The sequence below is a fragment of the Mirounga leonina genome, unplaced genomic scaffold (genome assembly GCF_011800145.1).
Source record: "Mirounga leonina isolate KUSES-001 unplaced genomic scaffold, KU_Mleo_1.0 Mir_94, whole genome shotgun sequence".
In the NCBI taxonomy this organism is placed as follows: domain Eukaryota; kingdom Metazoa; phylum Chordata; class Mammalia; order Carnivora; family Phocidae; genus Mirounga; species Mirounga leonina.
This window is the reverse complement of record NW_023270855.1, coordinates 4,237,241-4,263,999: the sequence shown is the minus strand read 5'-3', so window position 1 is coordinate 4,263,999 and position 26,759 is coordinate 4,237,241. Positions and strand designations below refer to the sequence as shown.

General features: G+C 42.0%; 2 protein-coding genes across 3 annotated transcripts in view; one reads left to right on the top strand and one right to left on the bottom strand.

The window, feature by feature from the left end:
• Positions 1-2,044: 2,044 nt before the first annotated feature.
• LSM3 (LSM3 homolog, U6 small nuclear RNA and mRNA degradation associated) lies at positions 2,045-14,987 on the bottom strand. Its single transcript, XM_034997419.1, has 4 exons — positions 14,815-14,987; positions 13,245-13,355; positions 10,530-10,625; positions 2,045-2,355 (listed from the first exon to the last, which is right to left on the bottom strand). Exons 1-4 carry the CDS (start codon positions 14,833-14,835, stop codon positions 2,275-2,277), a joined length of 309 nt encoding a protein of 102 aa, XP_034853310.1. The 5' UTR covers positions 14,836-14,987; the 3' UTR covers positions 2,045-2,274.
• Positions 14,988-15,037: 50 nt separating this feature from the next.
• XPC (XPC complex subunit, DNA damage recognition and repair factor) overlaps positions 15,038-26,759 on the top strand; it is a 36,606-nt gene continuing 24,884 nt past the window's right edge. Inside the window, exons 1-3 of one of the 2 annotated variants that reach the window (XM_034997413.1) lie at positions 15,038-15,229; positions 20,668-20,851; positions 23,213-23,331. In XM_034997413.1, the coding sequence (XP_034853304.1) occupies positions 15,127-15,229; positions 20,668-20,851; positions 23,213-23,331 (406 nt within the window). In that variant the 5' untranslated portion in view covers positions 15,038-15,126. The remainder of the gene's footprint in view (positions 15,230-20,667; positions 20,852-23,212; positions 23,332-26,759) is intronic. The other variant, XM_034997415.1, reaches the window with a different exon arrangement.

The window sequence follows — 26,759 nt, the reverse complement described above, 5'->3', positions numbered from 1 at the left end:
CAGCACCGTGCAGCCCTGTAGGGGAAGCCTTGATGAGGGCTGTGTCAGGATGCTGGGTTAGCTGCCCCTGTTGCAGAATGAGTCCCGGCACCAACCCTCCAGGTAGGTAGACTGAACCACAAAAGGGCTCCCCAAACCCACACTGCCTCCTTCTCCTCTGCTAACATGCGACTGGTTGGTTATCCTGCAGTTGACCTTTTATTGCCCCTCTCCCTGTACCTTAGCAGCCAGGAGGTGGGTGGATGTTTCTATGTTGCAGCTGAATCTTACTGGCATATGACAGTAGCTGTGTCAGATTTTAAGGCCCAAGGTTTCTAGAAACCTTGGTGTGTGAACAACAGCCCTCACTGCCGAAAGTTCTAGTATAATCTATCACTTCTAGGAGAAAAAGGAGAAAGATGACCAAGAATAGAGTAGAAGTATCCAGGCTCTAATCATGGATATCAGAAGCCACTAAAAATAAACACAACCCTGGAAAGAACTGGAGGGTGTGGCAGAGCAAGAGGACCAGATGCCAGTCATGTCATGGCTGCGGTAGGCATTAGGAGCAGTGTACTACCCAGAGCCAGGGTCTCCACAGCGTGCCCACCACCCCCCCCAAACCCCCAGGTTGGAGCCCAGCAGATTCACACCCTACTGCCCTGTGCTAGCTGTGGGACCACAGGCAAGCAACGTGAGCTCTTTAAGTTTCAGTGTCTTGTAACATTCTGCAGGAGAGTTGTTGTAAAAATTAAACAGGCATACACACACAGACTGCTTTTGCCTGGTGCACTGTGATTCAATACATACGGTAATCATCCTAGATCATCATCATCATCATCTAGTCAAGAGTTCTACTAGGAAAGGGTGATCCAAAGGATCGGCCACTTGCTACCACCAGAAGCACAGGTCCCATTTTTTTCCATATTGAACAGGCTGATGTAAACAGGTTACTTCCCGGACTACTGAAGCCTAAGGACAGAGTGTGGGGGTAAGCAGAAGCGAAGGAAGGTTCTCTCCTGTCTACTCACGTAAGATAAAACCTCTGTCAGCTTGCCCACACTTGTCTCCCCCTTTTCCATTAACTTGCAGGGACAAGTACAATAAATAATGAAAATGAAACCTTTTTACACAATGTTTACCGAGTGTCTTTCCTGCACATGGCTTAAAATATTGTGCATATGTTAACATATCAGGCTGGATAATGGATTAACAAACACACATTCAGCATATTTACAGGCAAGCCATTCACATATCAGATTTTCTACAGTACAGTAGGGTACAACCTACTCGGGAGAGGATGTCAGGTTCTAAGTCCTATATAAATAAAGTTTTAGAGACTGCAACACATACATACACTTTCCTCTTTCCCTTTCAAGTATTAAGTGCTGACTGACTGAAGCTAGAAATAAAAAGAGCTTAGCTTTTTAGCTACTTTGTTTTATTGTGCCACTCAGGTATGTTGTTGTAGACCTGTCATCATTAATGGTCTGTGATCCAAGAGTGGGAAAATGTTCTTTGAGTCATAAAATGGGCGGCAATGGTAGAGATGACCAAACTGAACCACACAGGTATATTACCACTGGAGCCTGACCTCAGAGATAAATCGAAGTAGAAGTAACAGAAATCATGCTTTGTAGCTCATGGCCACATTTACAATGGCATGGTACCACCCCCACACCCACCCACCCACTCAACCTGTTCTTTGGGTGCTCTTCTCTGTGCTCTTATGACATCCTATATGTGCATTATTCTATCAGCACTAATCTCCCTGTCCTCCAATTGTTGGTTTAAAGAACTGCCTCCCCAGAAGACTCAAAGGAAGGACACGTATTGGCAAAACTGTAGTTTTCAGTACTCCACTTGGTGCCTCAAACCTAGCAGATGCACAGATAAATGTGTACAAATAAAGTCAATGTAAGATGTGTGCTTGCTTTAAAGAAGTCACAAGACAGGAGACCACATTAAAAAAATATATCAAAAAAGGAAACATCAAATTTAATTTAAAGGGAAAAAATCAGAAATTGAGAAAACAACAGAACAAATCAATTCCTGAAAAAAAGAGTTCTGCATCTTGGTGATCACATTTATTGAAAGGGTTGGAAAAAAATTAAAATGCCCTTTAGCTTAAGAATTTTTTAGTTATCTGCAAATCAACTCGTTTCAGGAGTGGAAGAATCCTTGGTCATTTCTGAATATCAAAATTTACGCAGGTTTCTCTTCTGAATGTCTTCTACATTTAAAGAGGCAATCATACAAAAGCTCCTATATTCCATACATGATAAATTCTTTGTTTCAGCCAACTCTTAATGGAGGGGCAACTAGTACAACACCATCTCCCCGGACAAAAAGCATTGGAATATTCCGTTTTGTTGACTGGAAGAGGAAAACAAAGACAGAACACATTTATACAGATACATAGTAGTAGTATATATTTTTTGAGAAACTTGAAAACAAAATAAAAAATAACATAGATTCATCATAACACATACTGATTTAAAAACCTGACCACTTACTTACCTTTGTAGCACAAAGAACCACTGTATTAACTGTTTACTTGTTTGTCCTTGATGTCAACAACTGGGGCAAAGACTGGAGCTATCTACCAAAATCCATTCTTCTCCTCTTCCTGGCACATAGCTAGACTACATTACTAATGTTCCTCTGCAAACAGGTGCAGCCATGGGACTGGGTTTTAACCAATGGGAAGTAAACAAAAATAAGTGACTGACCCATTAACATTCTATGAATGCCCCTCTGTGGTCTTCCCCACGTAACTAGATGGGACTCAGATGATGAACTCTGGAAATGGCAGAACCATAAGACAGAGAAAGCCTGGGTCCTTGACTGAGTACCTGGAAGAAAGCTATCGTGCTGAACTCAAACTCCACTCAGGACCGTTATGTAGGTGAGAAATAAAATTCTGCTGTGCTGAGCCATTAGCTGTTGCTTCCGTGTGCCCTGCACTCAATATGTAGAATGAATACCTTGGGGCAGTAGCCTACAGGTCGAGCCTTGGGCAGTAAGGAAACAGATATGGAATATCTGAAATCCTCCTATGCCTTAGAAAATGTAGGGTACAACTGTTACCTGCAATGACTTGGAAACTAGTCTAAGGGCCTCCCAAACCCATAGGTTCTAGGGGAAGAGGTTGGAAAAAGCCAAATGTTAGTTGCTGATGCACTCAGCAAGGCAGTATAAGAGATGAACCCAGGCAAGAATGAGCTGGTTTTCAAGAAAAGATTACAAGAAACAGGATTCACAGGGTTCAAAAAGCCAACTGTTTTTGGATCCCAAACTGTAGACAATAAACAGGAACAAAAGCTTTGAGGACTAAGCCCAGTTAAACCTTCTCAGTTAAACAAACTAAGCCCTGAGGCAAGGATCAGATTAAGGGTGCTGCTTTCCCACCCAAATTTACTTTAGCAAATGGCCGAAAGGTCAACATTAATTAGACGGAGAGGGAGAGGAACAGAGGGAAGAAACCAAAGAAATAAAGGCATCGACAGGCCATGTTTAGGCAAGAACTTTGACTGAGGTTACTGGCCCATAGAATTTATTGGAAGTGAACAGATCAGACACAGATGAAGTCCTAAGCTTTTAAAGAAACTGCATTCAAAGAAACTATTTCAGTCTTCCACCATAAGCAAGAACTTGGTTGTGAAAACTCTGCAGCCCCCATTTAGGGTGGCCAGATTTAGCAAATAAAAATGTAGATTGCTCAATTAAATTTGAATTCTAGATAAACACAGAAGAATTTCTTGGTGTAAGTATGTCCCAAATATCACATAGGACACACTTAACCTAAAAGACATTACTTCTACTACCAGGACAGGAACATTTCACACATCCCCAGGGGATTCTGCTGTTTCCATTCCAAAGAGAGGGTTTTTTTGGCGGTTTTCCTGTCCCTGCTCTGCAACAGAGGATGTGGGAAGGGCAATGGTAATTAATCCATCCTTTTTAAGTTCTAGGAATCTATACCACAAGTGACCACATGTAGATCTGACAGAGTGAACTGCCTCTCTGCCAGGCAGAAAATATTAGTAATAGCTGTTGTAGAGAGCCAGATGGAGTCACTCATGTCACGCAGGGGCCTGCGTCAAGCAATGACACGAGCAGCTAAGTGGACTGCAGCTACCAGATTATTGCTGAGACCAGCACCAGCTGACGACACCCCAGGACTGACAGCAAGCAGAAGCGGAGGAGGTCTGCAGGGGCCCGAGACTGATTAAATCCCTTTAGAACGAGAGGATTTTTGCAGCCAACTGTCAGACTCCTCAGACATGGACCCCTCCGTCTGACCACTTCAAAAAGGTAGCTGCGGCTGAAGGCTCTCTGCCTGACTGATCTCCACACAGAACTGAGCTCCTTCACTGAACATCAGAAGCAGCAAGTGCCGAGAGCTGACCCGGACGAGACCGAGGCCTTATCTCCCCTGCGTGTCCACAGACTGACCTGGCGTTCGATTCGTTCACTTCCTGCCCTCTGTGTTATCTTGTCTGTCGTGTGGCTTGTCTTATGTTCTGTTTTGTGTGTCATGTAAGAAGCCAAGCTAATCACGGGGTGAAATGTCATTGAGTTTGGAATCCTGAACCTGCTTAAAATGATGTTAACCTTGCTTTGTGACTGAATAATCTGACATTGTGGAGAGACACAACTTGCGTGTCTTCAGTGTGCGCCTTTATAGTGTGCTCATGATGGCTATGTTTTCATAACTTTTTTTAAAATGTAAAAACTATGTTTTATGAGCTTCTTGGGTACTGGAACTAACATAAAATAACCCCTCACACTAAAATTCAAGTAATACTTGTAAGTTTAGTATACGAAACTCAAGTACACTTACTTGTCACTGTCACCGAAAAAGTGATCTGACTCTTCCCTATAACACACTCTCAGGGCAGTGGCTCTCAAATTATAATGTGAATAAAGAATCGCCTCTTTAATAGCTCCTAAGGTGGTTTCCTAGGCTCCAGGCCCAGAGTCTCATTTAGTAGGTCAGGTTGTGGCCCATGAGTTTGTATTTCAAACACGGGCAAGGGTGATGCCAATGCTCCCTGCTTTAAGGAACATGCTCTGAGAATCGCTCTCCAAGAAACAAGTGTCATATGACTGCTGTCAATTATGAGGCAGTTCTTCCTTCTGGTTTCCTTCGAGCTGCAAAAGATGCATCTCGTTCGAGGACAGCAAGTTTAGGGAAAGAGTCTGTGCTCATCAAAATAACTGATATATTTTACTCAAATTCCTTACTCGGTGGTCATATTTCTGAACTAAAAAGTTCCTTCTCTTCCTATGGAATCCACTTCATCTGCAATGATTCTCCATTAAGAAGAGATGATAGTTTTCTAGAGATTCAGTGAACAGAAATGAACACGGCAGCATTTTCCAAGGCAAAGTAGCTTCTACAATTGCCCTTAATGATCCCCATGCTTCCTGGTGTTCACACCCTTGTGAAGTCCCCTCGCTTTGAGTGTGGGTGAAACTTATGCCTTGCTTCTAACCAAAAGAATGCTGCAAAGGTAATGGGATATCACCATCATGATTAGGTTACATAAGAAAGTGACTTCCATCTTGCTAGCCAACTCTCTTGCTAGGTTTGATGAAGCAAGCTGCCAAGTAGTGGAGACCCATGTGGCAGGAACTGAGGCTTTCTGTTCAACAACCCTCAAGAAAATGAATCCTGCCAACAACCATGTAAGTGAGATCGGAAGCAGATTCTTCCACGGCTGAGCTTCAGATGAGACTCCAGCCCTTGTGTAGCCTCATCAAAGACTCTGAAGCAGAAGACCTAGCTAAGCTGTGTCTGGATACCTGACCTACAGAAATGGTGAGGTAATGAATGTATGTGCTTTTAAGCTTTTAAGTTTTGGGGTAATTTGTTACGTAGCCATATGTATTCTTAAGAAAAAAGTACTGTGGGGGCGCCTGAGTGGCTCAGTCAGTTAGGCATCTGCCTTCGGCTCAGGTATGATCCCGGGCTCCTGGGATCGAGTCCCACATCGGGCTCCCTGCTCTGCGGGAAGCCTGCTTCTCCCTCTCCCACTCCCCCTCCTTGTGTTCCCTCTCTCACTGTGTCTCTATCAAAAAAATAAATAAAATCTTTAAAAAAAAAAAAAAGAAAAAAGTACTGTGGTTATATAAATTTGGGAAATACTGCATACTATACACTTTTTTGGAGATAGTAATGTCAATTTGCTTTAACCTAGGCCTATTTTACTGAGCTGTTAGAATTATACATGATGTATATAAATGGATAGCATAGCACTTGACATCAGCAGGCACAAAGGTTAGTTCTCGAATCCCTCCCATTTCCACTTGTTTACTATTAGAGTAAGTTTATGTTATGATAGAATACTTTTCCGTATCTAGTGTTATCTCTCTGAACCTATTTTGCCTAATTGCTCACATTCAAGGCACCCACAATTTTTCTGTATAGTGGGCACTTTCTAAATTAGATTTTAAAGCCCACAACAGCAGGGACCACGCATGGTCTGCCAGATCCTAGAGCTTTAGACTAGGCAGTCTACCCATGTAGCTCAGCTACTGCTGAGATCTCCAGAAGAACTAGTGCTATCCTGCTACCTTCAAGATTTCACTGTCCATCAATTCCACCATCAACTACTTTGAGCCCAAGGCCCTAATACATAGAACTGAACCCACCAGGCTTTGATCCAGTTAGGCTGGCGCTGGAAATCCTTACCATATCTCTTCCTAGCTGAACTTGGGTTTCCTGGGCTAGAAAGGGGGAAATAACACCGCTGGCCTCACTGTTATTGGATTAAGTATAATAAAACCTGTAAATCTTTGGCCCACAGCAGTTATTCAACATGTATTAGTTTCCTTTCCCCCCTTTCTCTATTCTCTTCCTGGATATTTTCTCTCTTTTACCTCTTTTTTTGTTCTTCGACTTATTATTTTTTGACTTTACTGTGGTGTGAAAGCAAAAAGCATTCACAAGTAACTGTACTTTAAAATTTGAATTTTGTTCTTTTCCTGGGCTTAGTAATACACAGTACAACACTCTCCCGTGATGCTGGGGAGTGGCAGCAGCCGCAGCTCCCAGTCAGCCATGTGATCAAGAGGTTCAACAACCAATACACTTAAAACCATTCTGTTTTTTACTTTCAGTACCTTATTCAATAAACTACATGGATTATGCAACACTTTATTATAAAATAGGCTTTGTGGTAGACGATTTTGGGCAACTGTATGCTAATGTAAGTGTTCTGAGACATTTAAGGTAGGCTAGGCTAAGCTACGACATTTGGTAGGTGTATTAAATGTATTTTCAACTTATAGTGGGTTTCTAAGGCTGTAACCCTACTGTAAGTAAAGGAAAATCTATATTTTGTTATCTCTACTTCCTCCCCTCCCCCATATTCCTCTAACAACCTGCACATATACTCATCACCCATAGCTAACATGGCACTATGGGGAACAGAATGAATAATGTCCTGGGCTCTGCTATCAAATAGCTCACATGATGAAAAGGGATATAGAAATGAAGAGGCAGTAAGATCAATGTCAGCTGACAGTGCCAAAGGCTGGAAGATCCAATCAAAGGAGGAAATGACCAAAGGAAGAAAGAAGGTCCAGATGGTCAGAGAAAGTGTCACTGAGGAGTTAGGACTGAGGCAGTTCTTGAAACAGGCTTTGCAGGAAAAGAGACAAGGGCAACATTCCAGTTAGGGGATACATTATGGGAAAAGACATAGAAGCAGGACTACAGAGGGCACACTCTGAAGACAGTGAGTGGACCAACGTGGCCAGAGGAGTCATCAGAGAGGAGACTAGAAAGTTTCAATCACACTGTGGAGGTTCTTAACCTAGCCTGAACTTGTGCTTTGCTCTATAAGCCATAGAAAGCTTTAAATGTCTCTAGGCATGACTGTAACAAATGAAAGCATTATTTGAGGACAATTACTTTTGTAATTGTTGTGCATGGGCTGAAATGGAGGTGGACATAAAGTGAAGTGCCTGAGCTAGAGTCATGGCAATAGGAAAGAAAATGACACTTTAAATCAGCATGAAGGAAGAATCAACTGAATTATTTATTGATCACTGTGACTGAAAAAGAGAAGTCCAAGAAAATGCTGCAATTTACGGTCTAAATAACAGAAAATCATGAACAGAAATACGGAATAGAGAATGACTTTTTTTTTTTTTTAAGATTATTTATTTATTTGACAGAGAGAGAGACAGGGAGAGAGGGAACACAAGCAGGGGGAGTGGGAGAGGGAGCAGAGGCTTCCCACAGAGCAGGGAACCTGATGCAGGGCTTGATCCCAGGAACCTGGGATCATGACCTGAGCCAAAGGCAGACGCTTAACAACTAAGCCACCCAGGTACCCTGAGAATGACCTTGTTTTGAAGGTGAAGAACACTAGCAATTTAGCTTTAGATGCACTGAGTTCAAGATAACATCCAAAGTAAAAATATTTTCAATTAGAATACTGGATATGACAGAGTGAAGCTCAGAAAAGGAAAGAAACTGGAGACACAGATTTATCCACAATCATAATGGCCACCAATCACCACATGCCAAAGCTTTACACACACCGAATTTAGTGCATCTTGTTATAATCCTGGGAGGCAGGCACAGTTGTCATTTTACAGAAGCCCCCAAGGCTTAGGAAGTTTCTATAACTTGCCCAAGGTCATGAAACTAATCACCAGCAGCAAAAATTTGAGCCTAGATCTGTGAAGAGCTCAAGCTTTGGTGCTGTACTGATTACTGGTATGGACTCATGGCTTATCACATATGATAGTGACTAAATGACATGTCTGAGGGAAAAAAAAAATGTAGATCAAAATTTTAAAGCCCATGTTCACAGGGAGAAAGAAAGAAAATTTGCAAAGGAGTCAGCAGTGGTTGAAGACAGAAGGAAAGCCAGGATAAAGCAGAACTACAAAAACCAACAAAGGCTAACAGTTGAACACTTACTATGTGCCTGTGGCTAATCTAAAGGCTTTTCATGTAACCTCTCAATGAATCCTCAATAGCTGTATAAAGTGGGTCCTATTACCGACCCCATTTTATAGACAAGGGCACTTTTCACAGACAGGTTGGGTAGTGTGATACAATTAAATAGCTGGTACGCAAGGGAGTCAAGATTTAAATCCAGTCCTACCATCTGAGTCTACATTTTAAACCACTGTGCTCTAGGAGAGTCAGAGACTGGCTTCCCAATACTTAGAAGACTTAACTGTGATGTTCTCTTTTTATATTTAACAATGAAATATGCCAAGATTCAGAAGATCTGCATAACTCCACAAACTAATATTTTCCAAATGACCAGTGCCTGATGTTACAGAATCCTGCATTGTAAAAGATCCACTGAAAGGACAAAGGTAGACCGATGAATTTGCATATAGTAAGAGTATGAAAAGTTCACCGATAATGGTCTCAGATGCCACACTGCAACTAACCTTTTTTTTTATAAAGATTTTATTTGTTGGCACCTGGGTGGCTCAGTAGTTATGCATCTGCCTTCAGCTCAGGTCATGATCTCAGGGTCCTGGGATCGAGCCCTGCATTGGGCTCCCTGCTCCTCGGGAAGTCTGCTTCTCTCTCTCCCACTCCCCCTGCTTGTGTTCCTGCTCTCGCTCTCTGTGTCAAATAAATAAATAAAATCTTAAAAAAAAAAAAAAAGGTTTTATTTGTTTATTTGTCAGAGAGAGAGAGCATAAGCAGGGGGCGTTGCAGGCAGAGGGAGAAGCAGGATCCCCACTGAGCAAGGAGCCCGATGCGGGACTCAATCCCAGGACCCTGGGATCATGACCTGAGCCAAAGGCTTAACCAACTGAGCCACCCAGGCGTCCCACAACTAACCTTTAAGAAACTACCACCTGTTGAGTTTTAACGTAGCATCAAAGGCAAATATCCACAAAAAATACTCCTCCTTTTTCTAACTACCTCTCTGTGAGGCTGTATTTTCTTCAACTATAACATATCATGACAGATTAAATGCAGAGAAAGATGTGAGAATCTAGATGTTATCAATTAAGCCAGGCATTAAAGAAATTTGCAAAAAGGTAAAACAAAGATGCTTCTCACCATTTTGTTTTAGTAGTTATTGTTAATAAGAATGTTACTTACATTAACATGTAATAGGCTTACTATTACTTTTAAGGAGTATTTTTAGAATTTCTCAGTTTTAGTTTTTATTATTGACAGCTCAGATCCACATCAAACGTAAGAACACTGTCCAGCATTACTCATATATTAGCACACATAGGCATCTTACACTCACATGTATCCATGAATACTGGCAACCCTATGAAGTAAGTGGTAGTATTCCTGCTTAAGAATGAGGAAATTAAATCTGCCAAGTTAATTCCCTGGCCCAAGGTACCCCAGATAGGATGTGGCCACACCAGGACTGGAAACCAGGTCTGTCTGACCCCAAAGCTTTTGCTTTTGATTGCTATACTTTACTGAGTCCAATTAGGTATCAAATCATGACAGGCTTCCTGTAAGTAGTGAGAAGCTGTTGGATACTAAGAACAATTGACATTTTAAAAGTGAGGAACAGAACTGCATGACTTACTTTATATATCTCTTCGTATGTTTCCTCATCAATTTCTATAGTAGTCACAGTTTCTTCCACATCTCCCAATATCATATTTAAATGCTGATCGTAAGCCTAAAGTGGAAAGGTGAGGGACCAAAAAATTTAACAATCAAATTAAGAAACAATGAACAGGTCCTCTGCACAATACTTATACCACAAACTTTTATACAGAAGTAAAATATAATTCTGCTAGTAATACACTGTTTCTTCACAAATTATTTCCAGTGATAATTTAATTGACCTGATAAAAATGCAAAGCTGTTTATATTGGCCCAAAATGAGTTTACTCAAAATAATTTGAAATTATTTTTTTTTAAAGTGTCCACCCTACTGGTCATCCACGGCAGTCACATCATTTATAATATTTAATTATGAAAAAAAAGCAAATTCATCACTTCTCAGTAGACTTCTTTCAATTCCCTCTGTAACAAAATGACAAGAAAGAGGCAGTAAAGGAAATAAAATTCTTTAACTGCTAAGATGATGGTACTGTGGTCTCCCAAAGGCATAAGACACTGCCCTTCAACCCTCCCTTGTCCTATACTAAACACCACCATGTAAAGTAAGTAGCGCAACACCCTGCCCACTTAAAACCTAGCCAAAATAAACTGTGTTTGGCACTTGTGGGCTCAATCAATAAATGTTGCAATTCTGATATTCAGGGATGTCCTCAATCCAAACTCCAAAGCTCATATATTTTACTAAAAGGTGAAACTCCAGGGGCCTTGTTCAGAACCCACTTAAGCTTACTTCTAACAGTGTTAAATGGTTTACCAGCTCACATCAAAATAAAAGTAGCCCATCAGCCATGTGGGGAAGTGGAGCAAAGCACACTAACAAGAGCAAAAATCTATACATGAGGGCCAGAAAACAAACACACAGAAGGCTGGGGGCCATTGAGTATAGAGGCAATCAAGTTTAGCAGGGAACTGAAGAAGCCTCCGAGAGCTTAAACAACATATCCTGGGGTGTCTGTCGACATGCCACTGGCCCACATGATTAAGCAATTCTATTTTTCTTGGCAAAGTTGTCACTATTCCATTTCCTGGGGTTCCTCTTCTCGTAAAGCTAGCTGTGTATTAAGACTACTGTCTCCCTAGGTCCCTACTTCCTTTCCAAATACAAGAGGTTCTTTACCTTTAGGTTTTACGGAAGGTGGAATCAGCGTACTTAAGAGTAGGGCTGCAGTCAGACCGCCTAGGTTCATATTCTGGCCCTCCCTTTACTGGCTGTGTCACCTTAAGCAGGTAACTTCACCTTCCTGAGCCTGAGCTTCTTCAAATGCAAAACAGGACTAATGAGTATCTACCCTCATAGGATTATTATAAAGGTTAAATGAGGTATTACATACAAAACACGTATTTATTTATTTTTTAATTATTTGAAAGAGAGAGCGCGCAGGAGGAGGAGCAGAAGGAGAGGGACAAGCAGACTCTGCGCTGGGTGTGGAGCCTGAGGTGGGGCTCAATCCCACAACCCTGAGATCATGACCTGAGACAAAATCAAGAGTCAGATGCTTAACTGACTGAGCCACTCAGACACCCCCATACAAAACACTTATAATAAAAGCACTTGGCATGTAATTAATGCTCAATAAATATTAGCTATTTTAAATCACTTTAAGATAGAATGGCAGTAATAAAAACAATATACTCAAGAAAACAACAAGTTGTCAAGAAAAGGCAAAACATTCAGTGGAATAAATTATGAATTATATTCATAATTATGAATTATGAATAAATAGGACCATTTCAAAGGACCAGTCCTATAGAAATATTTGCAGACATACACAAAAAAATATATACAAAGATACATACTACAGCATTATTTATAATAGTAAGAAATAGAAAACAATCTTAAAAACCACTATTACCATATAAAGAATTCTATACAGCCATTAAAAATAAAGGAGACTTATACATACTCATGATCAATAATTTTCAAGAAAGATTAAAGAAAAAGGTGCTCAAAAAGATGTATAGTAAGATCCATTTTTATTTAGAGGTGGTGTATACAGTGCAAATATATGCATGTGATCACATATATGTATATGTGTGGAAATATACAGAAAAGATCTGAAAGATGACAGACCCATTTTTAAGTGGTTAGCAAAAGAAAAAATGGGATTTCACCTTTTACTCTATGTACTTCTGGGCTATTTAATTTTTCTCACAAGAAAACAAAAATTTATGTACATATCAGTAACTGAAAGAACACTGAAATAAGAATGGAGAGTAAATGTTATTTACAAATAAACAGAAGGGAAAAAATGAAAATGTTCTTTAATAAACACATCATTTTTGTTGAGAAAAATAGGAACAGGGGCGCCTGGGTGGCTCAGTCATTAAGTGTCTGCCTTCAGCTCAGGTCATGATCCCAGGGTCCTGGGATTGAGCCCCACATCGGGCTCCCTGCTCAGCGGGAAGCCTGCTTCTCCCTCTGCCACTCCCCCTGTTTGTGTTCCTGCTCTCGCTCTCTCTCTCTGTCAAATAAATAAATAAAATCTCTTAAAAAATATGAATAAAAGGTAGTTGTCTTTCGCTTGTACAAATACAAGTGACCTACCTTTCTCTCATCTACATTCAAAATACTCCTCTACATTGGACAGTGTTTATATTTCAAAGGAGTAGGGTTAGGAAGGGATGACAAGGAAATAATCTGATTTCAAGGTAATTTAATAAATTTACTTACATGTAATCTGCCTCGAAGCTCTCTGTCATTTCTCATTTTCACATAAATTCGCTCATCCAGGCTGAGCCTGATGAGATCCAGGGGCTCTTCTACAGTGTTGGTAGTTTGTTGCTGATAAAAGAAACAGGCTTAGTAATATAGTACTAGAGAGTGCAGTGTTCAAATCATTGCTATATTGTGTGACTGTGGGCAAGTTACTTAACCCCTCTATGCCTCAGTCTCCGAACCTGTAAAATGTGAGTAATAATAGTGCCTACCTAATACTGTTGCTATGAGGCTTCAATGACATTATGAAGGCCTAGAACAGAGTCTGGATCATAGTGCTATATACATGAAGGCTGAAACATACATATACAGGAAGGAGTTATACAGCAAAATAATCATGACTGTACTTTGTTTCCTCAAAATCCAAACTGCCTGACCCAATTTCAGTTATAGGAAGTCACTCTCTGAGCCTTTAACCTTATCTCAAATATCATTTAGTGATTTGAAAAACATTAATGATTACCACACACTAATCAGAATGCTAAGGAAAGATGAAAGTTTGAAGGAAGATTATGGGTTCAGTTTGGGTCAGGTTGAGTTTAGGGTACCAACTGGCCAGCAAGATGAATATATTGAATGATGGTTGAAGGCACTAGCTTTGAAGTCAGGCAGTATGGGTTCAACTCCTGAATCTGATACTTATGAATTCACACCAGTGAAAAGATACCAGTATCTTTTCTTCTATATAAAAGAAATATAAGTTTCTTTTATAATTAATTAATTATTATTAATTAATTTATGAGACAGCACGTGCTGTCACATACAGAGGGGCAGAGGGAGAGACAGAATCTTAAGCAAGCTCCATGCCCAGTGCAGCTTGATCTCACCACCCTGAACCGAAATCATGAGTCAGAGGCTTAACCGACTGAGCCACCCAGGTGCCCTGTGATACTTATGAATTCAGATTAAAAATCATGCCATCTCTAATTATCAGCTTCCCTGTTTGTAAAATGAGGAAGCCCTATCTTCCCTTCATGATTCTTTTGAGTATTAGATGAGCTAATATATTAAATCAACATATTTAATGTATTTAAAATAGTACCTGGCAATCTGAGAGTACCTAGAAATGGTTCTTGTTATTACCAATTAAAGAACTGTGACAGATCAGGGCTAAGATGACTTTGAATCATCCAAACGCAAGGGACGGTTGAAGCCAGGAGTTGTTAAGATTATTCAAGGAGAGCTTCTTCATTGAGTACATTAGACTAGTGGAGGTATGTGACCGAATGTTACAAGCTCTACAGCCTTAAAAAGCTAGATGGGGGGAGGGGGGTAGCCAAACCTGACCTGAACTGGTCCCCATCCCCAGTTAAACAGGTGTTTGTTAAGAACCAGCTAACTACTAGATTAGGATAGAGAGGTCAGTCCCTGCCCTCAAGCAGTTCATTCTAGTGGGGAGAGGCATATTAACAAATACACAGTAATTCTATAACATATACACCACAGAGCCCTAGTGCTCCTTTAGCGGCACCAGGACTGGTAGTGGAGAGGCCGCTTTGGAGCGAGCCCCTCAAAACTCACTCACCTGATCCACGTCGTCCGCCATGTTTCAAACCCTGCGCCCTTTCCCGCCTCTCGCGAGAGTACGCGAGCCCCTCACTATTATCTCAGGAAATGCGAAAATGCCATGCGCCGGAAGGAGAAAGAAATCCGCTACGCGCCGTCTTGCTTCGTACGGTTTGTATTGGTCATTTGATGCTGGGGCGGAGCTTCATGGGCGTAGACTAGGTCTGTAAGGAAGGGCGTGGCCGTGCCTGATCCCGCTTGGGGCGGAGTCGGCGCTCAGCTTCCCGCGGTGTTGGTGCGTCGCTCTCGAAGGGGGTCTTGCCCGGGCAATATGGTTCGGAAGCGCGCGGCCGGTAGGAAGCCGCAGGGACGCGAACCGTGCGGCCGGAAGGCCAAGGGCGAGAGCATGGCCGGGCGTGAGGAGAAGGAGGCGGGTGAGAGCGAGACCTAGCCGGGCTTAGGGGGAGCTGCTGGAAGAGGGCAGGAGGCAAGGTGTGGGGAGCGGGGAGGCCGGACTCCTGGAGGTGGGGGGCAGAGGCTGCCCCGTGCCCATCTGCCCGGAGGAGACGACGTTACGACTGCAGGGGGAGGCAGGCGGTTGTGTCGCTGGTCTGGTCCTTATCGACGTCGCTGTGCTTTAATCCTCGCGAGGAGTGATGCGCCCGGGGCGATTCCCCTGGAGCCCTACCTGCCCATTGGCTCTCCCGCGTAGCCTCTTTCCTGCTCCCTGTTGCCCACAGGATACAGTCCAGCCTCCTGCAGATGCACAGGGCTGACTAGGGAAAAAGGTATGGCAAGTTATTTTGTGGCCCCAGAAGACGGATGGATCAGAGTGCTGTAGTGTGCGGCCCCCCAGAATAATATCTTCAGTTAAATCTCACCCCAGAGTTAGAGTCGATCCAACCTGACTTCTCCACCTGGATATCAAATAGGTTTTTAAAATATTTGTCAAGGGCAAAGCAAAACTCTTGATTTTTCCCCTTTAAACCTGTCCCTTCCCCCACCTTTTCCCATTCAATAAATGATCCCTTCACCCACTTGTTAAAGTAAAGCCCTCCTTTTCCTTACACGTACCCATGTAATCCGTCTGTATCTCAAATCTCTTCACCTGTCTTTATTTCCATGGTCACAATCCCTGCCTAAAGCCATCGTCACTTTTCAGTTGAACGATGACAGATGCCTCTTTACTGATCTCCCTACTTCCCTTTATCCCCCTGCAATGGTTTTCCCACCCAGCAGCCCAAGTGATTAAAAAAAAAAAAAAATCGGATCATGCCATGTTCCTACTTCAAACCTGGGGCTTCCGATTCATTGCTCTTGGCCTAAAATCCAAATTCTTTACCAATGCTTGCAAGACCTTACATGATTTGGGTGCTGCTACTTGTTGTCTGCTATGACTCTTTTCTTTGCCAAATACCCTCCTTAGTGGTTTCCTTTCCATCCCTCAAACATGCCATGTTATTTCTCACCTTGAGCCTTTGCCTTTGATGTTCCTTCCTCCGTGGCTCTAGGGTGGCAGATTTCTTCTGTTCTTGAGAATTCACACCGCTTTCAGTGCTTTATCTAAGGTGATCTTCCCCAGGTACTCCTTATCACAGGCCCTCACAGCCTTTGTCATATAATGTAATGATCTTGTTAATTTATTTGCTTCTTTTTTGATCGCCTATCTTACCACAATTTAACTTTATGAAAACATGTTTTATTTTTTGCTGTGTCCCATATTGTTCTCTCCTTCCCTGCATTTATTAAGTGCTCAATAAATATCTTAAATAATTGCATAATGCATGCTGTAGAAGGGATTTCTGAGGTTCCTAAAATAACCTGGATAGATAGGTAACCAGCAAGGGCTCCTATGACACTAGATTCAATAATCCTGTGATTCTTTACGTAAGTTCATCATCCATTAGTAAATAGGCAAGTGGAAGTCATTTCTAAACTTAGAAAGTGATTTACCTCACAGTTAATGCTACAAGTTCCATTTTATTCATTTACTCATTCAGATAACATTTTTGGAGTACCTAATATGTGCTGCGCACAAGCTAGTTGACATGGGAGATAGAGATTACTTGGAGAAGCTTAGAGTGCTGTAGTATTGACATTTATAAAAAATAGTCAAGAAAGTGTGATATCTTGGAAGAAGGTAGCAGGCTTTGTGGCTTCTGAAGGAATAATCAAGTTTGACTGGAGAGATTGGGAAATGCTCTCTGAAGGAGTTATGTTAGATCTGTGACTTTGAGAATGGGTAACATTTCAGCAAATGGCTGTGAAAAGGGTTTTTATTCCAGTCAGAGGGAATGTATTCTGAATATGTGGCAATTCAAAAATTAAAAGTTGTGATCTGATGGAAATTCCACCTGCCTGGGTACCATTCCTTCCAGCTGAACAGTATCTGGACGCCAAGTTGGTGCAGCTCCAACACTTCGTAGTTGTTTATGTGCACTTGCATAAATTATTTTGGACAGTTTAGCCTCTCTGAAGCTCATCTCTGAAGCTCATCTCTGAAACATAATACTGTCTTTCAGGGTGGTTGTGAGTTTTCAGTGAGATAGACGCTCCTGCCATGGTCCGTGTCAGGTAATCAGATGGGCTAGCTTCTATCAGTTCAGCTTAGGTGTAGGCAAGCATGCACCCAAGCTTCACTGAAACTCAGCCAGAGGAGCTACCAGTAAGTTCCCAAGGCAGCTTCCAGGAAGAGTTACAATCTCTGCTGTGGTTGGGTGGAGGAAAAATCTGGTTGTGGTTTGGGCTACAGTTGACACTGACTCGATGACCTTCAGTGTAGTTTCTAACAGCACCTCAGTGCATGCCAAAGAAAGTGACACTTGGCTGCATTCAACATTTAGGGTCAAAGAAAACAGTCTTTCACATTATTTCCTTGTTTCTATTAGGGCATCTCTAATTTCTTCATGTTTCTTCTCTGTGTTAATGCTTTCATTGATGTGAATCATTAATTCCTTCAACAAACATTTACCGAGCACCTGCTATATCTAAGGACTATTCTAGGCACTGAAATTCTAGTAGTGAACAGGACCGGCAAGGTCCCTGCTCTCATGATGCTTACAATCCCTGGGGAGGGGTTGGTAGGGCAGACAATAAAAAGTTAAATAATTCACACGATGATGAGAGTTACGAAAAGAGTAAAAGAGGTAGTAAAACTGACGTGGTGGGGAAGAAGCAGCTAAGAGTCGGTGGTGAAGGGAGGCCTTTTTGAGGAGGTGATATTTTGAACCAATTACTGAGTGTCCCAAAGGAGCTATTCAAAGGAAGTTCTCAGGAAGAGTTCTAGGCAGAGGAATCAATAAGTTTAAAGACTTAGGAGGAAATGAAATGAGCTTGGCGGGCTGGCTGGACATAGTGAGGGGCAAATAGGAATTGAGGTGGGAAAGGTGGTCAGGACCCTTAGTTTGGAGACCCAGTTAAGGAGTTTGTATTCTAAGTGCTATGAGATACCACTGGCGGTTTTAAGCAGGTATTCTAAAATCTCAGTAGAAGGCCAGTCACACCCAAAGTGATAATTCCTGCCTTTCTGAAATTACCACATTGAGCTCAAGGAGACTGGGTAGGTAGCTCTAGATCTTGGAGAGTCCTAGGAAATAGCCTCTGGATTCTCTGGGACCCCAAAAAATGTAAAGAATTTTTTAAAAAGTAAGTATTACAACTATCCAGAAATAATGGTATATTTCCTTCTAGTCTGTTTTTCTAAGTAGTGGAAACCTTATAGTAAAAACAATTTTGCATGCTTAACATTTTATCATAGGTCATTTTCCTTTGTCTTAAAAGATGACTGATTTATATTGCAATGTATGTACATAATGATATGTCATGGTTAGGCATTCATATTTTAAAAATCTGGGGGTATTACGGTAGTCCCTCTCCTTATCCGCAGGGATGTATGTTCCAAGACCTCCCCTCCAGTGGATGCCTGAAACACGGATAGTACTGAACCCTATATATGCCGTTTTTTTCTATAGGTACATGCCTATGGTAAAGCTTTATTGACAAATTAGGCACAGTAAGAGATTAACAATAACTAGTAATACAATAGAACAGTTAAAACTGTACTGTAGTAGAAGTTACGTGAATGTGTTCTGTTTTGCTCAAAATATCTTATTGTGCTGTACTCAGCCTTCGAATTCTTACGGTGATGTGAGATGATAAAATGCCTAGTGATGGGGTGAATGGGGCATTGTGACGTAGCATTGAATGGGGCATTGACCTACAGGAGATTGTCAGAAGGAGGATCATCTGCTTCCACACTGGTTGATCCCCGGTAACTGAAACCACAGCTAAGGGAGGATGACTGTATGAAAATAATACTCTGGAAATTTTTTTGATTCACCGTTTTTTGTTTCCATTCTTGCTCCATTCTTGCCCCCCTTTTAACTCCTCTAACTCTCTTCAAAGCAAAAAGATTTACACAATTGTGCTTTTTAACCAACCAAATAAGTTTGGTGAGGAAGAAATGGTTCCTTTGAAGTATCCTCCCATGTAGTTTAGTAAAAATGAAGTGTTTCACATCTTTGTTTCACATCTGTTCATAGAGGGCTAAAAAGCGTGAAAAGATCCAGAAATCCTGATTTCAAGGACATGCTACTCAAACTGTCAAGTCATAAACCTTTAAGCAGCTTCTGGCCTTGGAATAAGAAGTATCTCCAGATTCTAAAGAATTTTGAAATTGTGTTTCTGTTAAAATGTTTAAAACATTAGAATGCATAAATTCCTTTTATAAAACATTCTAAAGAAACTGAACTGAATCAGTGATTTTATCTAGTGTTAGAACAAATGCCCCTCTACTATGAGAAATTTATTAAAATTATGATTTTATTTAGATCAAAAGGGAGAGCTTTTCCCCCATGCAAGAGTATATTCTTGGGGAATATAAGTATCTATCTGTAGAGTCGGTAGGACAAACCATAAATGAAAGGAATCAATATGATGGTAGGTTAATATTGCTGCTGCTTTTGGAACCTCAAAAAAGGCTAAAGTATTTTTGTTTTCCAAAATTAACTGAAGCAGAGTCATGCAAAGGCAAAGGAAGATGCTTTATTTCAGATTCAGAATTATTTTTATGAATATATTTGCAAAATAGAAGATATTGTCCCCTGCCATGTTATTTATTCTTTATTGAAAATTGATTTATTAATATGTTAAGAAACAGACCATACCTTTAGATACCCTAATTTAACTAAAGCCAGCAGCCTGTGCATTTTTAAATTTTCCCTTTAACAAAAACCAACAATTATTTTTAAGGAAATAAAGGTATTTTTTAAATTATTACTGTCTTTTTCCAACCCTAAGCTTGCTGAGATGGTTGGTATATGAATATACTTTAGGCTTAGATTGGAAAGGTTTCATGAAGTATGTTTTGAGCAGGGGTTTGGTTTTGAAAGATAGCAGAAACATGGATTAGTAATAGTAAAGTTGGTGATAAAACTTGGACATGTTTATGAACTCAAAACGTTTCACTTAATAGTGGGTTACTCCTAAAATAACTAGTCTTGGCAGGTAATAAATAAGCAAGGTATTACTTAGCAGATTGATGTATTTTTCCTTCCTGGCTATTAGCTGCAATTTGAGATTTGGAAGCCAGATTTTACTGGATTCATGTGGCAGTCCGTGTTACCCCACGAGGGAGTGGAATAAAACCCTGATAAAGGAAGCCAGTTTTTACTGGGAGTGCAGGGTGTAAACTGGGCTGGAGGAAGGAGGAGGCTGGAGGCTGCTTGTGGAACAAACCAGGGACGGTGCCCTGGCGATGAAGATGGGGTCTGGAGGGAGATGACAGAAGGGGGCTTTTCATCACTTGCCCGTGAAAGCACACCGCCTCCGCCTTTCCTGTGTCCCTTACCTCGTGTTCTGTGTGGTCATCTAGATGTCTTGGAAGACAAGAAACCTCTAAAGAGGAGCCTTCTCTCCAAAGTCTCACAAGGCAAGAGGAAGAGAGGCTGCAGTGATCCTGGGGGTCCAGCCAAAAAGAAAGTGTCCCAGGTGACTGTCAAATCTGAAAACCCCAAGGTCGTGAAGGATGAAGCCCTCAGCGATGGGGAGGAGTTCAGGTGAGATGGCTGAAAAGCTTCCAGCCACGTCTTGATTCTGCCCTCCGGGAGCTGTGAGTCTCTTTTAGCTCATCTCTGGGATCTGTGCAAAAGATGGGATCTTTAAACTCCTCCAGCTGGAGCTCAGACCACTAGTAAGATTCTTCTTAGCAATTACAGTAGGCCCTTGACCAACCAGGTTTGAATTGCATGGGTCCACTTCTACATGGAGTTTTTTTGATAAGTACAGTAAGCACTGTAAATGTAGTTTTTCTTGCGATTATTTAAAAAATAACGTCCTTTTCTCTAGCTTACTTTATTGGAAGGATGCGGTATGTAATACATATAACATACAAAATATGTGTTAATCAACTGCAAGTTATTGGTAAGGCTTCCAGTTAACAGTAGCCTAGTAGTAGTTAGTCGTTTTGGGGAGTCGAAAGTTCTGTGCGGAGTTCTGACTGTGAGCGGTTGGTGCCCCAACCACGCATTATTCAAGGGCCAGCTGTATATAGTTTGCCTCCCAGACTTCTCAGATGACGAGAGCTGGCAGAAAGGGATTTATCTGTGGTTACATAGCTAGACGGTGGCAAAATCCAAATGAGACTTAGGCCTTCGGACTCCTGGTCCAGTGCTCTTTCTACTGCGCAATGATAACTACATACCTAAGATACTGGCCTGCCATTCCAGCTTTCTCTTGTACTGCTCTCCTCAAGTTCACTCTGCTCCCGCCCAGCTGGACTTCTTGTCATTCACTTGCCACATGCTCAGACTTTGCTACTTCTGAATCGTGCTTGTTCTTCCTTCTACCTGGAATGCTTTCTTCCACCTTGAAGATGTGGATCAGAATCCATCCACTCGACAGTCTTCATTGGTTTCTTCCCCTTTTCCCCCTCTGATTTCTTGCACTTATTTGTGCCCAGGTCACGTACCCCTGCTTACTACCCTGCAAGCTCTCCGAGGCCTGGAACCATGCCTGGTTCATTCTTGTAGGCCCTGTGGCATCTAGGGCGGGGCCTTTTGTTTGGCAGAAACCGAGCCAGGATTTTTGCAGTTGAATGAACATGCATAGTAATACATTGGTGAACAATGACTGCAAGCCTAGTGAACACTTGACTGTCCACTTGCCAGGAAAGTTGTGTGGAGGGGAGGAAGAGGAAGAACAGAGAGGTAGTAGGTCCTTCAGAAACCACTCTTCCGTCTTAGTGCTGGCTTTCCCAGCAGCCTGCAGTCCTGGCCAAGGAAGGCAGCCCGGGGAAGGGCCAGCAGTAGACAGGAGCCATGAGAAAGCGTGGGAATTTTGCCCTCAAGGTCATCTCTTCTTTTCCCTTAGACTTTTCCTGTGAATGCACGCCTCTGAGCTTCCTGCTTCCCGGTTGCCTCTCCCCACTAGTTGAATTCTTTCTCCAGAGAAATCCACATACACATAGACCAGGATGCTGCCGGTTAAAGCTCTGGGCCCCCCTTTCCCTCTCCACTGAGTTGACTGCTGTCAAATCCATAGCGCATGGACATTCCCGCTACGTTTATTCTAAGGAGAAATTTTTGTTACTGTGGTGTTGAAAGTGGTTGCAAAGAGAATGTGTGTATTTTTAGAGCTGAAGACTGAGGCTCGCTTATTTTAAATGTCTGAGCTCAGATCTTAGATGATGTTCTCACTTGATACCACACGTCAAGACCTTACAAAAGCTAAAAGTAACTGTGCTCTAAACACGTTTTATGTATGAAATTACGAAAATGGATTACATATTAGCAACCATTGCATCTTCAGCCAATATTCAGCTAGCTGCTTATCTGTGTAGTTACCTACTTAACCAGGTAGCTATCCATACTTTTGTTGTTATTTGTGACATACCTGTGTATGGACAGATCCCCACATACCTTGAGGTTAGAATTCTACCAGCTTCCATTTCCTTACATCATAGAGGTGGGGAGAAACAGTGATCCGAGTTGGCTCATGGTATGAGTGGCAAACGTGAATTCCCGCTTCTTCAATGTGGTGTCCACCTGTGCATATATAATACACGTCACAGCTTTTACTTCTGGAACTTGCATTGTTGTTGTGGTTTCTTCTCACTTTTCCTGTACCACTTCCAGGCACGGCTGTGTTTTCCCTCACACGGCTCTAGGCTGTAAGTCCATTGCACTCTTTCTGTTTGACAGCACATCTAGTATTAGACTGATGATCAGAGCACGTCCTGAGGAGCCCTTGAGACTCACAGTGATGGAGGGAATGAGGTTCAGAGCTCACCCGTTATCTTTAAATAATTGCAACAGGTTCACAATAAATAGAAGAAAGAGTCCTTAGGATTCCATTTAGCTTAAATGTAGCATGAGGAGGTATGAGCCTTCTTCACCTTCCCTCCTGTGATCTTTACACAGGGACTTCGCCAGTGCCCGGAAGAAGTCACACCCCCCACAGAGAGAGGCTGCTGTGGACAAAGGCAGCTGTGAAGGAGACAATGAGGAAGAAAGCGAAGATGATTGGGAAGAGGTCGAAGGTAAAACATCATTGCTGTGTGATCCCGTTTTTCCATTTGAGTCTGCTTGGAGTCATGTCATTTAGTTGCAATTCCGTTGTTTCCTTTTAAAACTAAATAGGACCAAATAAGGTTCCAGTAGGGACTTGCTTTTGATGCAAGGAAGAATTCATGACCAGGTTACCAAAGAAGGCTGTATATTCTCTTCCTCTTGTGGCTGTCAGTGGAGTAGATTGTGAAATAGAGAGGCAGCATCATCTTGTAGAAAGCGCATGGGCTTCGAGAGTAGTGAGATCTGGGTTCAGAGCCCAGCCTTGCCACTTGTATAGCTGTGTGAACAAGTAAATCCACCCGTCAGAGTGGAGTTTTTTCACCGATAACAGTAAGCATTGTATGCTCACCGTGAGCTGTTCACAGGCTAGGCTGCAGGATTGTAGTGAAGGAAGAAAGGTTTGCAAATGTAATGGGCCTAAAGCATCATATGCTCACAATAAATGGCAGCTAATGTTATCATCCCTGACTCCTTCTGTCTAGCCTAACTTTATCCCAGCTTTTGATTTTGAAAATAATTTTTGAAAACCTACAAAAAGATTGAAAATATAGTACATTGGAAATGTAGTACATAGACTCTTCACTTAGATTCAGTAACTGACATTTGCCATAGTGAATGTATCTTTCTCTCTGTAAATATGTATCGTGGAACCATTTGAAAGTGAGTCGCAGACATCCTGGCACTTCACTTGTAAATACTTCATGCGTTTCCTGAGAAACGCATTCTCCTGCATGATAAAATATTTTCACACTTAAGAAAATGAAAAGCCGGGGGCGGAGCAAGATGGCGGAGGAGTGGGAGACCTGGATTTTGTTTGGTCTCAGGAATTCAGCTGGATAGGGATCAAACGATTCTGAACACCTACAAACTCAACAGGAGATCGAAGAAAAGAATAGCAACAACTCTCTGAACAGAAAAGCGACCACTTTCTGGAAGGTAGGACATGCGGAGAAGTGAATCCGAGGCGATATTCGGGAGGATAGACGGCAGGGGAGGGGGCCTCCGTCTGCCGCTTCTGGCAAGTGATAGAGCCGCGGAGCACAAAATCGGAACTTTTAGAAGTCGGCTCCGCTGAGGGACGTCGCTCCAGTGGCTCAGCAGGGGTGGAACCCTCGCAGGACAGTGTGGTCTCAGGACCCTCGGGGTCACAGAAAGACCAGGGGTGCCTGAGTGCGGCAGAGCTCCCAGGTATCGGAGCGGGAAGCCGGCTGCAGAGACGGAGCCAAGGCGCGGGCTCTCAGCTCAGAGTTGCCATAAACCATGATCCGCGGCACAGTCGGGCCACTGCTCCTCCAACAGGGACCCAACAGGCGGCAGATAAGGGGAGACTCCCCTTCTTCCCCCGGGAGGAGAGGTGTGGGAGCGCACCGCAGGAATCTGCTGGATTTGGAGACTCCACACCGAGTCGGGTGCCAGAGATAGAAACGCTCAGTCACAGGCTGGGTGAGCACGGAGTGCGGCCGGAGACCGGGGAGACGGGAGTGACTGGAGGCTTTTCTCTGTGGGCTTACTGAGGAGCGGGGCCCCGAGTTCTCAGCTCCTCCGGGGCGGAGATTGGGAGGCCGCCATTTTCACTCTCCACCTCCAAAGCTGTAGGGAAAGCTCGCAGGGAACAAAAGCTCCAGAGAGCAACCTGAGCAGATTACTCAACCCAGACCGGGCAAGGGTGGGGCAATTCCGCCTCCGGCAAAGATATTTGGGAACCACAGCAACAGGCCCCTCCCCCAGAAGATCAGCGAGAACAGCCAGCCAAGGCCAAGTTTACCGATCAATGAGAACGGCAGAACTCCAGCGCTAGGGGAGTGGCTTTTTTACCGTGATTCTTTAGTCTTTCAAAGTTAATTTTTTTTTTAACTGTCTTTTTTTCTTTTTTTCTTTTTTAATTTTTCTTTTTCCCTTTTTCAACCAACATCTTATCAATCCCTTTTTTAAAAAACATTTTTATTTTTCATTTTTGCAGTCATATTCTATCCTTCATAGTAGTTACCCTTATTTTTGGCATATATATATAAGTTGTTCTCACTTTAAAATTTTGAGATAGTTTCTTCTAACAGATCAAAATATACCCTAAATCTCTAGTGTATGGTTTTGTTCTTCTCTCCTGCCTGATCACATTCTCTGCCTTTTTTTTTCTTTTTTTTTTTTAAATCCTCTGCTTTCTTTTTTCAAACAACTTCTTATCAATTCCTTTTATAAAATTTTTTATAATTTTCATCTTTACAGTCATATTCTATCCCTTCATCATATCAATCCTTATTTTTGTACATATATAAGTTTTTCTTTCTTTAAAATTTTGGGGGGCACTTTCTTCTAACAGAGCAAAATACACCCAAAATCTAGTGTGTGGCACTGATCTATGCACCAGCCTGATCATATTTGATCATATTCTGTTTTTGTTTTTATCTTTTTTTTTTTCTTTTTTCTTTCTTTCCCTTTCTTTTCCCCCGGCTTCAGGTCTTTTCTGATTTGTTTAGAGTATATTTTCTGGGGACGTTGTTACCCTGTTAGCATTTTGTTCTCTCATTAATCTGTTCTCCTCTGGACAAAATGACAAGACGGAAAAAATCACCTCAACAAAAAACAAGAGGTAGTACCGACTGCCAGGGACCTACTCAATACGGACATTAGTACAATGTCGGATCTAGAGTTCAGAATCATGACTTTAAAGATACTAGCTGGGCTTGAGAAAAACGTGGACATTATTATAGAAACCCTTTCTGGAGAAATAAAAGAACTAAAATCTAACCAAGTCGAAATCAAAAAGGCTATTAATGAGGTGCAATAAAAAATGGGGGCACTAACTGCTAGGATAAATGAGGCAGAAGAGAAAATCAGTGATATAGAAGACCAAATGATGGAAAATAAAGAAGTTTAGAAAAAGAGAGATAAACAACTACTGGATCACGAGGGCAGAATTCGAGAGATAAGCGATACCATAAGACAAAACAACATTAGAATAATTGGGATCCCAGAAGAAGAAGAAAGAGAGAGAGGGGCAGAAGGTATATTGGAGCAAATTATAGCAGAGAACTTCCCTAATTTGGGGAAGGAAACAGGCATCAAAATCCAGGAAGCACAGAGAACCCCTCTCAAAATCAATAAAAACAGGTCAACACCCCGACATCTAATAGTAAAACTTACGAGTCTCAGAGACAAAGAGAAAATCCTGAAAGCAGCTTGGGAGAAGAGATATGTAACCTACAATGGTAGAAACATTAGATTGGCAACAGACCTATCCACAGAGAACTGGCAGGCCAGAAAGGACTGGCATGATGTATTCAGAGCACTAAACGAGAAAAATATGCAGCCAAGAATACTATGTCCAGCTAGGCTGTCATTGAAAATAGAAGGAGAGATAAAAAGCTTCCAGGACAAACAAAAACTAAAGGAATTTGCA

Bases quoted from the DNA above. Each gene is read 5' to 3' on its own strand.
- LSM3 (XM_034997419.1), bottom strand. From the start codon at position 14,835: ATGGCGGACGACGTGGATCAG. The intron at 13,356-14,814 runs GTGAGTGAGTTT...TTCTTTTATCAG, and splicing joins TGGCGGACGACGTGGATCAG to CAACAAACTACCAACACTGT. The intron at 2,356-10,529 runs GTAAGTCATGCA...TTCCTCTTCCAG, and splicing joins CATACGAAGAGATATATAAA to TCAACAAAACGGAATATTCC.